At 42.4% G+C, this 14,934-nt stretch overlaps 1 protein-coding gene across 2 annotated transcripts in view; it reads right to left on the reverse strand.

Annotated features, from left to right (window-relative positions):
• Positions 1-1,551: 1,551 nt before the first annotated feature.
• The window catches only part of LPAR3 (lysophosphatidic acid receptor 3), a 95,090-nt gene continuing 81,707 nt past the window's right edge, over positions 1,552-14,934 (reverse strand). For both annotated transcript variants that reach the window (XM_045064792.1, XM_004752682.3), the window contains one exon: positions 1,552-3,349. In XM_045064792.1, the coding sequence (XP_044920727.1) occupies positions 3,021-3,349 (329 nt within the window). In that variant the 3' untranslated portion in view covers positions 1,552-3,020. The remainder of the gene's footprint in view (positions 3,350-14,934) is intronic.

The following is a 14,934-nucleotide window of genomic DNA, read 5'->3' on the forward strand; positions in this document are numbered from 1 at the left end:
TATGTCTGAAAGGCTGTATAAACTGGAAAGAGCCCTAGGGCTTTCCAATTTAGTATTATACTTACTAGTCCACCAAGGGGAGAGAATCCTTTGGGAGGTATCCCAGGAGTCAGATCTGTGCTTGCAAGTTTTAAATTTTTTTTAGTACACAGTGAGATAGATAATTGTGTAGAATAACACTTTGGTTATTTTTACTCCAGGTTCTAATAGGGCTTGAGGTTGTCACCAAGTCACCTTCACGGGTGTCTCCACAGGCTTACCTTCATTATGGCTATTCAGTTAATTAAAAGAGGGCTAAGTATTCTTCTCCCCCGCCCCAAATGATTAAAGGATTAATGAGCTAATACGCACAAAACACTTCCAACCTCATGAAATGAGTCTACAGACCCGGGACATGGCATGTCCTATAGTTTGAAGGGTGGCATCAGCAGATGAACAGAGCTGGACCACCTGCTCCCATGTCTCTCCCCTCCCCCCCCCCCCGCCACCTGGTACTAATGTTGCTGACGTCACCCAGTCCTGGATCCTGGCCCACTGGACCACGGGCTATGCATGTGCTTAGCGAGCCCAGTAAAACAAGGGCAGTAAAATTTCTAAATTTTGATTGTCAGTATTTATTTAAAAAAGCATCAAAGGGGTGATGGTAAGGGCAAGTAGAGCTCTGTTAGAGGCTTACATTTATTCTATGGTTTAGTATTGTTTGCATTTGGAATTACACAAATGTGGGCCATAATTATTTCAGTACTTAGTGTTCTGAAGGTCACATTATGGTCCAAAGTCTACCATTCACTTTAAAACAAATTTCACCAAATATCTTCAACAACTTATTTCTGCAAATTCTTTCTTTCCAAGTAGGCAATCCTCACAAAGAACCAAACTTCACCAACACAGATATATGAGAACACGTTGGGCACTGCTACAAATCTAAGAAAATTAAATCTTGTTTGGCCAGGGAGTAGCCCATGCTTTGTGTCAAGGGTTGGTCTGAACAGGTCTAGGCTGAATTTTTAGAACCATCCTCTCAATGACTTGCGGGTAAGCGTGGGGTCCCAGGATTTGAGGAAATATGTTCTTTCTTCATTTTTTTTCTCCAACTAAGAGATGGGCTCGCCACGCTCTGGGTGAGCTTTGTTGCCACTTGTCATTTCCAAAGGCACACAACTTCTCGACTCTTGCACCATCTCGGAGGTATGTGTGTGCACATAAAAACAAAGGCTATATATTTCCATCACAAATTTCCACACTTGGATCTCCTCCAGACACTATTCTGAATATGACATTCTGCTGCAGAGTCCTAAAAATGGTGCTTTCTTCAATATAAAACCTTTAAAGATCCCTTAGTAGCTATTCAGGGACTGGAATTCAATTTCAATCCTCCACCCTTTGGTCAGCTGTAGATTCAAAATGCTTCCACAAAACACTGAGGGTATGTACTTCAGGGCAAATCTGATTTTTCTTCTGCAATAGAAATGTGTGTTATAGTCACCACAGACTGTATTTTTACTTAGAAAATACCCAAAGCAATAATGCGCCTCAACAAGAGAGAACGAATTATTTTATTTTATTTTATTATATCGGTAGCTTTGATATAAGCTTCAGATAGACCCACTTACTACATGGAGTTTGTGAAATCTACACCTTCAAATCATAATACTCTCTATTTTAGGCTATTACATCGAAAAAGCTCAACTTCTCAAATCCTTTTATTCCAAGTAGTTCTTGCACGTAAATGTTACATCACAATAGCAAAAAAAAATGTAAACTTCTTTTGCAAACTACATAAATACTATAACTGCCTTGAAGTTATTCTTATTTTAAAATCTGAATATATTCTAAATTCTGTATATAAAAAACTTTGGTCAGTAGCCTATGTGTATGACACTTTTTTTTTTTTTAACTGACTAGCTTTTCATGTTGCTTACTTAGTTCTTTGAAGGAGAAAATTTTAAAATTGAGCACAGATCAAAATCCAGTTCATAAGTAAGATAAATACCAGAAATATATGTTGGTAAGTGTGGGCAAAATATGAAACAAGAAAATTATTCCACATACTAAGTCTGACAAGCCATCAGTGGTTTAAAGGTAACGAAGATAAAGGCTTAAGTCAACTTCATATTTTATTCTATATGAATGGAATTCAGCCCATTTATCAATATCACCTTTCACCCTGCTGTATGTCTGCATGTCTATTTGCCAATGAATCACCTCTTTCTCTTTTCTTTTAGAACACAAAGGTCATTTTTACAGCTATAGTCCTAGACTGAACAGTCTCAATGGCCAGTGACTTTCTTTCACCATTACTGTCCTTGAGGTCTTTAAATACAAATTAGAAATGTTTAAACATACAAGTGTGTGCACACACACCCATGCACACTTAGATGACCACATCAAGGCCTTTTTTCCTGCTTCAAGAAAAATTTCTAACATTTACCTTTTTTTGTTAGTAACTAAATCTTCTTCCTCGGAATGTTCTTTTAGTTAAAAATCAAGTCTAATCTGGAGCCCTTACTGATTTGTGACTCTGAGATCCCTACTGAACACCGAGCTATGGGCCATGGTTTCTTTGAGGAAACAAATATCACAGATGAAGCGTTTTCAAAATTTTAAATGCATGCAGAAAGAACTACATAGGCTTTCCAAGCAGCTACATCAAGTGGCTCAAGTAACATTATTATTTATCTTGGCTTAAGCCCTCTATCAACAACATCCTTTTAAAACACAAAGAGAATGGCTACAAGATGGCGGCAGGGCCCGGAATGGTGCTCTGAGCGGTTCCAAGGACATCACTGAGGGTTCCACTGCACTGTCTTCCCTCTTTTGTGCATTTTCTCCAAGTGCATCGTGTCCCCTCTTTGCTGCCCATGCTTTGAAACTATGTAAAATAATTTTTCAAAAAAATCCACCAGTGGTTGAGACCTGAAATAACACTGTAGGTGGGTGGGTGTTGTTAGAGACAGGCAGCCATTCTTCACAGCTCCTCTCCCAGAGGAGGCCCTTGTGGGCATGGGGACACCCACAGCTTAGGAATTGTTCTTGTTGCAAACCGTGCCTTGGCTGCTACTGTCTTCCTTATACTGGCTGCCCGTGTCGCTCCTGCTGAGGATGGTGGAGGGGAGGCGGGAGGGACGTCTGTCCAGGTTCCTCTCCTGAGAGAAGCAGCAGATCATCTTCTTCATGGTGCTGTACATGTCCTCGTCCTTGTAGGAGTAGATGATGGGGTTCATGACGGAGTTCAGCAGCGCCAGCAGCAGGAACCACCTTTTGACGTGCTGCACACCACACTGCGTGCAGTTCAGGCCATCAAGCAGCAGAACCACCAGGCCTGGGGTCCAGCACACGACAAAGGCCCCTGCGGGGAGACAAAAGGAAGCGGGCTGCTTACTGAGGTTTCTTCTGGCCCAGCTTTCAGTCAGTGGCACCAAGGGACCTTAAGGATCTGTTTTGACAAATGCAAAGCAAACTTCCACCCTTCCTCTGAGGGCTGGAGACCTGGGCTTATTAGACACCAACAGCCAGGCACCCCCTTGACTGTCCGCCACGTTCTATTTCAACTCCTTAGCTGCTTACCCAGGGCTTGTCCCGAGGGGGTCACAGTTACCTCCCGCTTACTAAGCACTCCACAGACCTTTTCTCCATCAGCTCTCCAAAGCACACTAGGAGGCTGCTGTGGTCATCATCCCTGCTTTGTGGATGAGAAAACCAAGGCCCGATGCCAGGAGTATATGCTCCTGTTCTCTAACATTACTCTAGTGTAATGCTCCACTGTTCTCTAACTCAGATGTTCTGAATGCTCTCCTGACAAGAAGACACACCACACTGTGGCATTCTCCTCGTCTCTTCCTAAGTCCCCTGCTCTCGAATGCTCTTCTTTATAAATCTGTGCTGGTGCTGAGTAAGCACCGTATTCTTTTTGACAGATTCATGGGCCATCTGTTTAATTCTCTGCTCTGGGTTCAGTTTTTTGTTCTCGTTGGTTGTTGTCAGAAATAAATCTCTCTGTTTCATGATGAGGTAGAGATGTGCTTGTAGCAGATTGATTGATTTAGCACAATTTTAGCACCAACTGTTCATGGAGGGCAGTGTCTTCTGAGTCCCCAGACATCTGATCATACTTGGCTAACCACTAAAGCTTCGGACACGTTCTCCTTAAAATAGAAGCCCGAGGTTCAATTACTCCCCTGCTTTGTCGCCATCACCTTGGGTATCAGCGAGAGCTCAACTCTACACAATGCCTACTATGAGCTGGGCGCTGGTGTAAATGCCTTCCTTTATTAACTGGTAGAACCACACTGTGAGGCGGGCCTTGTTATCATCCCCAGGAAAAGGGAGGTGCAACGAAAGTTAAGTAACTTGCTCACCATCAGACAGCTTGGAAAGGATATCTGATTTTGAATGTCAGCAGTCTTTCTCCGTAGGCTGTGCTCTCGGCCACTACGTATGTCACCTGTCTTGGTACTGTGATATGGTTTCCTCCCCCAAAGTCCTTATCACTTCTAAATGCCCCTGGTTATCCATTCCACAAACATTCCCTGTGAGCTTACAGTGTGTCAGAACCTGCACTAGACAGTAAAAGAGACAACGACTATACACTCCAGGAGCTAAAGTGCTAACGGGGAGACAGAATAAACAAGCAAGTCTATAAATCACATCACCAACTACTTATCCTGACTGGTTAGAATTAGTCCTGCACAGTCTTCCTCTTGTCGCTTTATCTTCGTTCTGAGAGATACACTAATAAGTCAAGAGCCATAAAACGGCTGTGTGAGGCCATAAAATGTCGTGGGCCTCGGGGTCAGACAGGTGTGCCCAGCTCCTCACTTTATGAGTGCACAAATGAGGCAAATCACTGTATTTTTCTGACCACACGTTCTCTCGTTTTTTATTGTTTTATAGATTTTATTTACTCGCTTGAGAGAGAGAAAGAAAGAGAGCTTGAGCATGAGTGAGGGAGGAGCAGAGGGGGAGGGGGAAGCAGATTCCCTGCTGAGCAGGGAGCCAGACACGGGGCTCCATCCCAGGACCCTGCGATCAGGATCTGAGCCAAAGTCAGAAGCTCAACCAAGCCACCCCAGCGGCCTCCTATTCCCTCATTTATAAAATAAGGATAACAATCCCGACTGTGTGGGTGGTTAGGAGAGGTCAGAAGTCATGGCGAGTGGTGCCCAACACTGAGTTGGGTTCTCTAAGTGGTGGCTGTCATGAGATGCTTTGTCAAAGCCATTGGCCAAAATTAGATGTTTAGGAGTTATCAGGAGGGTTTAATTCCCCATTTAGTAATTACAGCTCACAAATGGTTCCCTTTTCACTCCTTTCTGTGTTATTTTTGCTCTGACTGACATATGTGAATAAAGAACTTGGAGATAAGAGATCAGAGATTGGGTCCTATCCTTCACTTACTGTACAACCCTGGGACACCCATGTCATCTGTCTGGGGTTTGGCTTCCTAAACTACAAACTGAGAACTTTAGGCACGTGTTGGGTTTTTCCAGTTTGGGGCCAGGGCACCTTAGTGGGTATGTGGTCAATTTAACGGGTTTGGACAAGTTGGAGGATTTTTATTTTTTATTTTATTTTATTTTTTAAGATTCTATTTATTTATTTGACAGAGATAACAAATAGGCAGAGAGAGAGAGAGGAGGAAGCAGGCTCCCCGCCAAGCAGAGAGCCAGATGTGGGGCTCGATCCTAGGACCCTGGGATCATAACCCGAGCCGAAGGCAGAGGCCCCAACCCAATGAGCCACCCAGGCGCCCTAAGTTGGAGGATTTTTAAATGCAAGAATGGAATGGAATCGCTCAGAGTATACTGCACAGACCAAGGGAAGTTTTGTTTCATGCAACTTTCATTTCAGTTTTACATACTATGTTTACGTGAATATTGGTTATGACGTAAACTATTATTTCTTACTGTTGGTCTTTGTCAAAAAGTTTGGAAAACACTAGTTTAGGTAATCTTGAAGGCCCCTCCAGCTCCAATGGTCTGTATTTCCCCTAACAGTAACACTTTTGTTCTCTGTTCTTCCCGAGAGAGGGTTACTATGTTGTCAAAAGGCAAGAACTAAACAAACCAGACATCAGAAGCTGTTGCTGCCAGTTTTGATGTGAAGACTCCTTTCTGTGTGAAACTGCATAATTCCAAAGAAATCCCAGTGGGAGAATTCTCATGTCCTTGTGTTAATGGGAAAGAGGGAAAAATATTGATTAACTTTATACTTTGTTAAATATGCATGTCAACATTTAATAAAGTATTTAACTTCCAAACCAATGGAAGGGGAAGGATGGAGCCAAAGGAAGGAAAACAAGATCTCAACATAAGAAAAGGAGGAGGGGTGGTAAGTCAAACATAGAAAAGTGGGACAAAGAAAGAACAAAAGAAGATACTGGAAATGAATCCAAATATACTGACAGTCAAGCTCAATGTTAATTGTGGTATTGCTTTTTAAGAAACAGGTAAATCTAAACAATTTGATGTCTACCATTACATCCATATGTGGTAAAAACCATAAAGAAAAGCAAGATGATTAACAAGAAATTTATAATATGGTTGTTTCTCTATTAGGTGGTGGTCATTAGGGCAGGTCCACATAGGCAATGCTGAAGATATTGCAAATGTTCTATTATGCTGCCTGGCAGGTACATAGACATTTTAAAAAAAAAGATTTTATTTATTCATTTGACAGAGAGAGACACAGCAAGAGAGGGAACACAAGCAGGGGGAGTGGGAGAGGGAGAAGCAGGCTTCCCGCTGAGCAGGGAGCCCAATGTGGGGCTTGATTCCAGGACCCTGGGACCACCTGAGCTGAAGGCAGACACTTAAAGACTGAGCCACCCAGGCACCCCTACATAGGGATTTTTAAAGTTTTTTTAAATTCCTTTAAGTGCTATTCTTTATACGATACATATGTCGTTTATAATTTTGTTTGATCTATTTTGCACATACACATACACACATACACATTTACAAAAGTAAATTGCCAATATGCTTTGCTTTCCTGAAAACTGTTTCTTAAATCAATTTTGTTTTTAAATCATAAAAGCTTTTTTTCCCCTCAGAATAAAATTCTAGTTTAGATTAGTCCGGGGACCTAAACACTCTAAATAAAATCTCCAAACTGATGTCTTGTTTGTCACAATGTAGTAATTCATGTATATTTTCCCTTTGCATTGCATTACATACAATAATTCATTCGATCAACACTTGACAAACTTTACCTTGAGCAATGATTATATATGCCAAGCACTGCTATAAGAATTTTATATGCATTAACCATTTAATCTTCATGTCAGCCCTAGAAATATTATGAACACCGCCTAATAAAATACTAATGCTACTCTCTTTTTAAACCTGAGGAAGATGGGAGTCCAGAGAAGCGAGGTAATATGGTCAAAGGCAAAGAGCTGATAAGCGGAAGAGCCAGGATTTGAACCCAGGCAGCCTGGCACCAGGGGCTGTGCTCCTGTCCACATGCATGCCTGCTCAGCAATGGACAAAGAGTCTGTTTACTAAAGAGAGCGATGGGGGAGGGAGAAGGGCACTTCTCTTAGAGTCCCACTTAGAGCTTAGAGTCCCATCTTAGTGGGACTTAGAGCTCTTAGAGTCCCATCTAGTGTATGTCCCATCTGACATACTCCTATACAACATATATAACAATTAAGCTCATATATAACAATTAAATCGTGCTTTGGTTTGCTAGCATAAAGATTTTCTGTCCGGAAGGAAGGAAGGGAGGGAAGGAGGGGACGAAAGAAGGTAGAAAGAATTCCAACAAAAATATAGGCTAGCCGTAGGAGTCAGAAGAAACAAAAATCTGCTGACCTTTCTTTTCTACTGTTTCCAAGAACAACAGAGGCAAATCTTCTTTGACAGAGGAGCCCAGACACCCTCCGCTGCCAGAGACCCTGAGCTGCGGCATGTTGTCTGAGGTGACGGCCGCACACGGGGCATGAACCCTGGGAGAGATACTCCTCCCAGACTCCTCCACCCAACAGCCAACTTCCTGCACCAAACACATCTCAGCAGAGATGTGAGGCTCATCTAACACTTCATTCTTTTGGGGGGGAGGTTACTGTAGGTCGGCAGCTAGATATGAGCCCCCCAAAAAGATTTAGGAGAACATATTGGGAATGGTTTTGGCCTTGGGAATCTGTAATCTCAGAGAAATTCTTAGAAAATGCAGGGGATGCCATAAACAAACCGAGGGGCAATTGGCCTATTTCTTACAAAGGGGACAGAGGATAGATTCTGGGAAATATAGATCAGTCAGTCCCTATCAAGTTCTAAGAAGTTTTGGAAGAAAAAACTAATGGAAATGTTTTGTGAGTATTCAGGCTCGATGTTCAGACCATACCAGCTGGGAATAAGCAGAGGTTTCAAAGAGAGGTCATGACAAGTCTTAATCACTTTTTTTTTTTTTTTTAAACCAGGCATTCACAAATAGGAGTGGATCCAAGTTACCCATCTGGGAACCAGTGGAAAAAATCAAGTATGTTCCCCTTGGAGAAGAAAGGGCTTAAGAAAGACATGATGTGCTAACTGCCTCAAAAGCCTGAAAGGGCATCAGATAGAAACAAGACACATAGACTTTTCTCAGGCCATTCCAGAAGGTCAACATGTGGGGCTCGATCCCAGGATTCTGGGATCATGACCTGAGCTGAAGATGGACACTTCATGACAGAGCCACCCAGGTGCCCCAATAAATTAAAAATATTAAAAAAAAATTATACAAATTCCCTGTTTCCACATCAGACCCAATAGTTAGAACTTCTGCGGTGGGATGCAGAAATCTGTAGGATGAAAAGGCTCCCTGGTTGGTAATGACACATGGCCAGTTCTTACAGAACCATTTTTCCAAGCTGACTCAAAACGGCTTATTCAAGCTGACCCTGTCAGCAACATTGTAGACTCTGTAGAGACCTGGCAAAGAGTCATGGAAAAGAGAGAGGGGGCAGAATTCTTTAAAATAAGCAAATAAGCAACTCGAGAGCTCAGTACCTTCAGCTTCCATTTGGAAAAATGTTTGAGCACATCACATACATGAATAAATGTACGAATACCAGCAGCGCAACTAGACCATGGGCAAGACACGCACGTCCTCTTCGGGCCTCTGTCGGCTCTCTGGTTTGCCCTGCCAAGAACGCCTTCCCACCTCCTAATCTAAGGTCTACTTTTCTTTCCAAGCTTAGCTGAAATTCTGCCTCCTCCCCCGGGCCTCTCCCGTTGTCCCACCGCAGTGATCATTGCTTCCTCTCAACTCGTGGGGCCCTTTCCCTCTACAACAGCCACGTGGCGCTGAGCATGTCCCCTGCTTACTCTCTCTCTCACCTCTCTGGAGAACTCTGGGCCAGCCAGTGTGCTCAGGGCCTTACACGCACCTGGTGTTTAAAACTCCCAGCCCAGTGAGGCTGCCGCTCCTACTATTAGCCCGGTCTTACAGACAGTGATTTGAAGTGTAGAAGTAGCTGAAGAATTTGTCTTGGGTCTAGAAGTCGACAAAAAGAGTCACAATTTGAACCCAGGTTGGACTCCCCCACTCAAACTCTTGGGCACCGGACTAAACTGGAGGTAGTTTTTAATACATCTGTCCTCTTTCTCAGGCCTGTTATAAGCTGCCTCAGCGTGTGGGCTGTGCCTCATCACCAGTCTGTATCTTCAGAACTAAGTATGGAGCCCCCCACTCAGCAGAGACGAGGCCGTGGAAGGTAAGGAGTTCTCACAAGAGGCCTCATGGGGCGAGGTCCTGCGCCAGCTGCTGCGTTGTGAATGGCGTCTGGTCTGAACCTGGATGCGACGTGTGACAATTTTGACTACGGTCAAGAAAATTCTCAGGTGAAGCGACAGCCAGTTGAGCAAGCAGAGTGTTGATGGTTAAGCCCAGCTGTGCAGAGGTGAGACACAGCATCAGGCACTGGAGGAATTCCAAAGAATTCAGGATGGTTTGAAGTCAGAGAGGTGACTGACGATGTATGATGAAGTCTGAGAGACCACCTGGGGCAGACCCAGTTGCCTTTATACGGCACCCTCGCCCCCATACACGCACCCACACCCAAGTACCTCTGAGCAAAGGCCCTGCGTGCAACACTCAAGAGTTGGATTTATTGTGAAGATATCAGACCCCATAGCCTTTGCCCTTGGGTGCCCCTTGTATGTAATGAATTAGCTTCTCTTCCAAGCAATTAGAATGGTAGGAGTCATACTGCATCCTTAGGAAGATGAAGAAATATTCCTATATTCCATGGTTCATCAAAGAATCCCATTGAGAAAGGCTAGTCCAGAGGTTTTTCAGGCTCAATTGCAACTCATTAGTGAGCTGGGAAATCAATTTAGTGGGTTGCAACCAGCAATTTTCTGAAAGATGAAATAGAACAGAACAGAAAACATCAGAGCCCATCAGGTATAGTAAGAGTACATTTCATAAAACTTGTTTCAGTTACACACAAAAAGGTGTATGTGTACTGGGCCATGATATCAAATGTACACTATTTCTTGTGAGTCCTGATGTAAAAAAAAAACAAGGTACAAGCCACTTCTATAGATCAGTGATTTTTCAAATCAGTTTTTTAAAAAGTAGAGAAACATTTCCCAAAGGAAATCTCTTGTTAAAAGTTCAAAATCCAGGATTCTGTAAGGAGAGAGATAAGGAGCAGGGGCTGAGGAGGGGTTGAGTAAGGCCCCTGATGGCAGAATCCTCACTCCCCTTCACACCACAACCCCCGCTCCACACGTGTACAAACACTGAGGCTCACTTGGAACACCACTGGCCGCCGTTCACCCAGGTACACCATCCCCCACTTATATCCCTCCAGCAACTGTTTGTTCTCTAGAGTTAAGAGTCTCTTACGGTTTGCCTCCCTCTCTGTTTTCATCTTATTTTCTTTTTCCTTCCCTTCCCCTATGATCCTCTGTCTTGTTTCTTAAATTCCACATATGAGTGAACTCATATGGTATTTAACTTTCTCTGACTGACTTATTTTGCTTAGCATGATACACTCTAGTTCCATCCACATCATTGCAAATGGCAAGATTTCATTCTTTCTGATGGCTGAGTAAGATTCCACTATCTCTCTCTCTTCCTCTCTCACACATCTTCTTTATCCATTCATCTGTTAATGGACATCTGGGCTCTTTCCAGATGTTGGCTATTGTACACATGGCTGCTATAAACACTGGGGTACATGTGTGCCTTTGAATCACTATGTTTGTATCTTTTGGATAAATACTGAGTAGTGCCATTCCTGGGTCATAGTGTAGTTCTACTTTTAACTTTTTGAGGAACCTCCATGCTGTTTTCCAGACTCGCCGCACCAGCCTGCATTCCCAGCAACAGTGTAAGAGGATTCCCTTTTCTCTACATCCTTGCCAACCTCTGTTGTTTCCTACTTGTTAATTTTAGCCATTCTGACCAGTGTGAGGTGGTGTCTCACTGTGGTTTTGATTTGTATTTCCCTGCTGCCGAGTGATGTGGAGCCTGTTTTCATCTGTCTGTTAGCCATTGGTATGTCATTTTTGGAAAAATATCTGTTCATGTCTTCTTCTCATTTCTTGACTGGATTTTGTGGCTTTTGGATGTTGAGTTTGGTAAGTTCTTTATAGATTTTGGATACCAGCTCTTTATCTGACATGTCTGACATGTCATTTGTAAATATCTTCTCCCAAGAACATGGCAGGGATGTCCACTCTCATCAATGTTGTTAACATAGTCCTGGAAGTCCCAGCCTCAGTAAAAAGAAATAAAAGGCATCCAAATTGACAAAGAAGTCAAACTTTTACTCTTCACAGACAATAAGATACTCTGCAGAAAATTCCAAAAGATTCCACAGGGGTGTCTGGGTGGCTCAGCTGCTTAAGTATCTGCCTCCAGCTCAGGTCATGATCTTGGAGTCCTGGGATCAAACCCCATATCAGGCTCTCTGCTCAGTAGACAGTCTGCTTCTCCCTCTCTCCCTCTGCTCCTCCCTCTTGCTCAAGCTTTCTTTCTCATTTTCTCTAAAAAAAAACCCAAAAAACAAAAAAACAAAAACAAAAACAAAAAAACAAACAAACCCGACTTCACCAAAAAATTGCTCGAAATTATACAGGAATTCAGTGAAGTTGCAGGATATAAAATCAATGCACAGAAGTCAGCTACATTTCTATACACCAACAATGAAGCAGAAGAAAGAGAAATCAAGAAATCGATCCCATTTACAATTGCACCAAAAACCGTAAGATACCTAGGAATAAACCTAGCCGAAGAGGTAAAGACATAAAGGATCTGTACTCTGAAAACCACAGAACACATGTAAGTCTTCTAGAGCAAAGCTTTCAGCACTCAGGATGCACTAGTGGTCAGGGAGCTCCAAGTCTGCTTATTCTGCTTATTCAACACTATCTGCCTCAGAACCCCGGGGCGGAGGGGGATGGGGGCGCTCTTTAAAATTCAGATTTCTGGGCCCCACCCAGACCTGCTGAGTGAGAAACTGATGAGAGTACAATCTGGACATCTCCAGGTTGAGCTAGCACCCTAGGGAAGGCTTTCGTATAGCAGAGCGTGAGAACCACCAGCCTAGACAGGGAGACTCACGTGAAGATGGGCTAAAATTCTGGTGAGAATGACAAGGATAGCAAGAGCAGTGCTGGAGGGGATGGACAGAAGCGGACGGTTACAAGCAGATGGTGAGGAGGAAGAGATGGAAGGACTTGAAAGAACTGGCTGTGGGGACTGAGGGAGAGTGACTGGGCTGCACGTGGTTCTGATGACCAAGCAGAGAGGCAGAAGAGGGACAATTTAGAAGGAGACAGTGTTCAGTTTTAGGCATCAGGTAGGTAAGTGGAGCACTTGTGGCTCCTCAAGGCAGAGATGTGTAGAAGGCATTCTGCATTCTGACAGCTCCAAACCGAAATGTTGACTTGGGAGTCATCAGCAGTAGGCGGGCGCTTCGGCCATTTGTCCTTACTAAGTACTTACTAAGCCATCACCCGCCCTGCGCCAGCTACTGAGAGTAAATATTCCCATGATGACTACATTTGGATAACAAATCTAATTTTCTTCTATTGCCAAGTGACAGGTCAGTTACATTGACAAGAAGCAATAAGGTTTTCTTCTAATGAGGCACTATGTTCCTTCAATACCTGTTTAAGAGACTCACTAATTGTCCAATTACACTATAAATGAGCTTTCCTCTGGTAATTAAATAAACTAGTTTCAGTGCTAGGCTCAAAAGCCAGTACCATGAGTTCAATGTTAATTTTTAAAGCACAGTGAATCATATACTAGAATATGCAATTACAGTGCTGAAATGATATTTAATGACTGTAATTTAAGGTAATCAGAAATATCAAATTAAGGAATGTCTAACACTTCAGAAGACAGAATTACAAATGAAAATATTGGTGACAAATGAAATCAAAGATCTTTCCAAGTCCCTAATCAATATCATGTTAGAAAATCTGTAACAGCCCTCTTCTCTTATTTGGCAGATTTCAAAATATCTAAAAAAAAATCCTCTTGTTAATACTTCACTTCCATGATATATAGGAAATCAGAAAGAAGAATAGCAGCCCCTCTGGAAGAAGGGCCTCTCCCTGGAATGTAATTAAGATAGTTCAGAATTCTTGGGGACGGGCAGAAGTTGAAGTTGAAGTTGAAGACCTCAAGGTACATGAAACCTGTTCTTCAAAACTCATACTTTTTTTTCTGTTCCACTAGTCCGACTTGTACCCATATTTTCACCAGTTTAAAATTCACACATGCAATTAAAAAAAAATCCTGACATGTGAGTGCCCCACAAATAAAACATCTGTAACAATAAAAGCAATCACTTACACAGAATAGTCACACTCTGGCACACAGACTACTCATTTCATCAAACAGGGGATATATTTTAAATATGTTCACTCTGTTATTCTTTGTTTTCAGTCCAGGAAAGAGTGGCAGGGCACAGGCAATAATGCTAACCTAGTAAGCCGCAGGACCGTCTGATTTACTAAAATAGAAAATTACAACTCTACATAAATTTGGTTGTCAACCTCATCCAAGGGAAGCTCCCTTCTTATTTAAAAAGAAACTTAATTTCAAATAAAATTTTAAAGTAAAAAGCTGTCCATGATCAGAAGTGTTATAATGCACAAGCCACACACTTACAGAATATTTAAGTGGAAATGCTTTCAGGATAGTGAAGAATTTGTTCAATAATTTCAAAATAACACTTCCAGATGTGGTTTGCATTTAAATTCGTATTCGTTTACCCACAGTGTTTCAGAAATCCAATAATTCAGAAAATAGACTGTCACATATGAGAAAGGAATGAAAATATATACTTCTAGTAAACCTAACTTATTTTTACTACAGAAAGCAAGAAAACGCCGAGACACTTCAAATAGAAGATGAGCAGTTAAGCATTCCACAAATGATTCATTTAACACTATTGTCACTTCTGTCGGGTCTTTTGACTCTAACAACTGGTTTTAGACACTTGTTTTAAGTTTGCGGCCAGCTCTGGGAAATTGAAAATCTCAGTGCCAAAGGGTTACGAGATAAAATTTAAAGGAGAGGCATATAAGCAGCTAGAACCACAGCCTAGACCTAATTCTAGTGTTTAACTCCGGGCAACAGCTGGAAATCATAAACCGAATAAGGAAGAGAACACCATCTCCACCTCCAGATTCCTCTTTAAGCATAATATGTATGGACCAATAATACCTCAGTACCTCACTGACTATTACAACAAGGGTTCTCCAGCATCTAAGAAAAGGTGTGAGGTCAGCTGCGTGTATTGGCAAAGTAACAGGTCTTTGTTGGGTAAAATTTTTTTTAATTTTATTTATTTATTTGACAGAGAGAGAAATCACATGTAGGCAGAGGCAGGCAGCGAGAATGGGAAGCAAGTTCCCTGCTGAGCAGAAAGCCAGATGCAGGGCTCAATCCCAGGTCCCTGAAATTATGACCTGAGCCGAAGGT

The sequence above is a fragment of the Mustela putorius genome, unplaced genomic scaffold (assembly GCF_011764305.1).
Source record: "Mustela putorius furo isolate JIRA1106 unplaced genomic scaffold, ASM1176430v1.1 tig00003853_pilon_pilon_pilon, whole genome shotgun sequence".
NCBI lineage: Eukaryota > Metazoa > Chordata > Mammalia > Carnivora > Mustelidae > Mustela > Mustela putorius.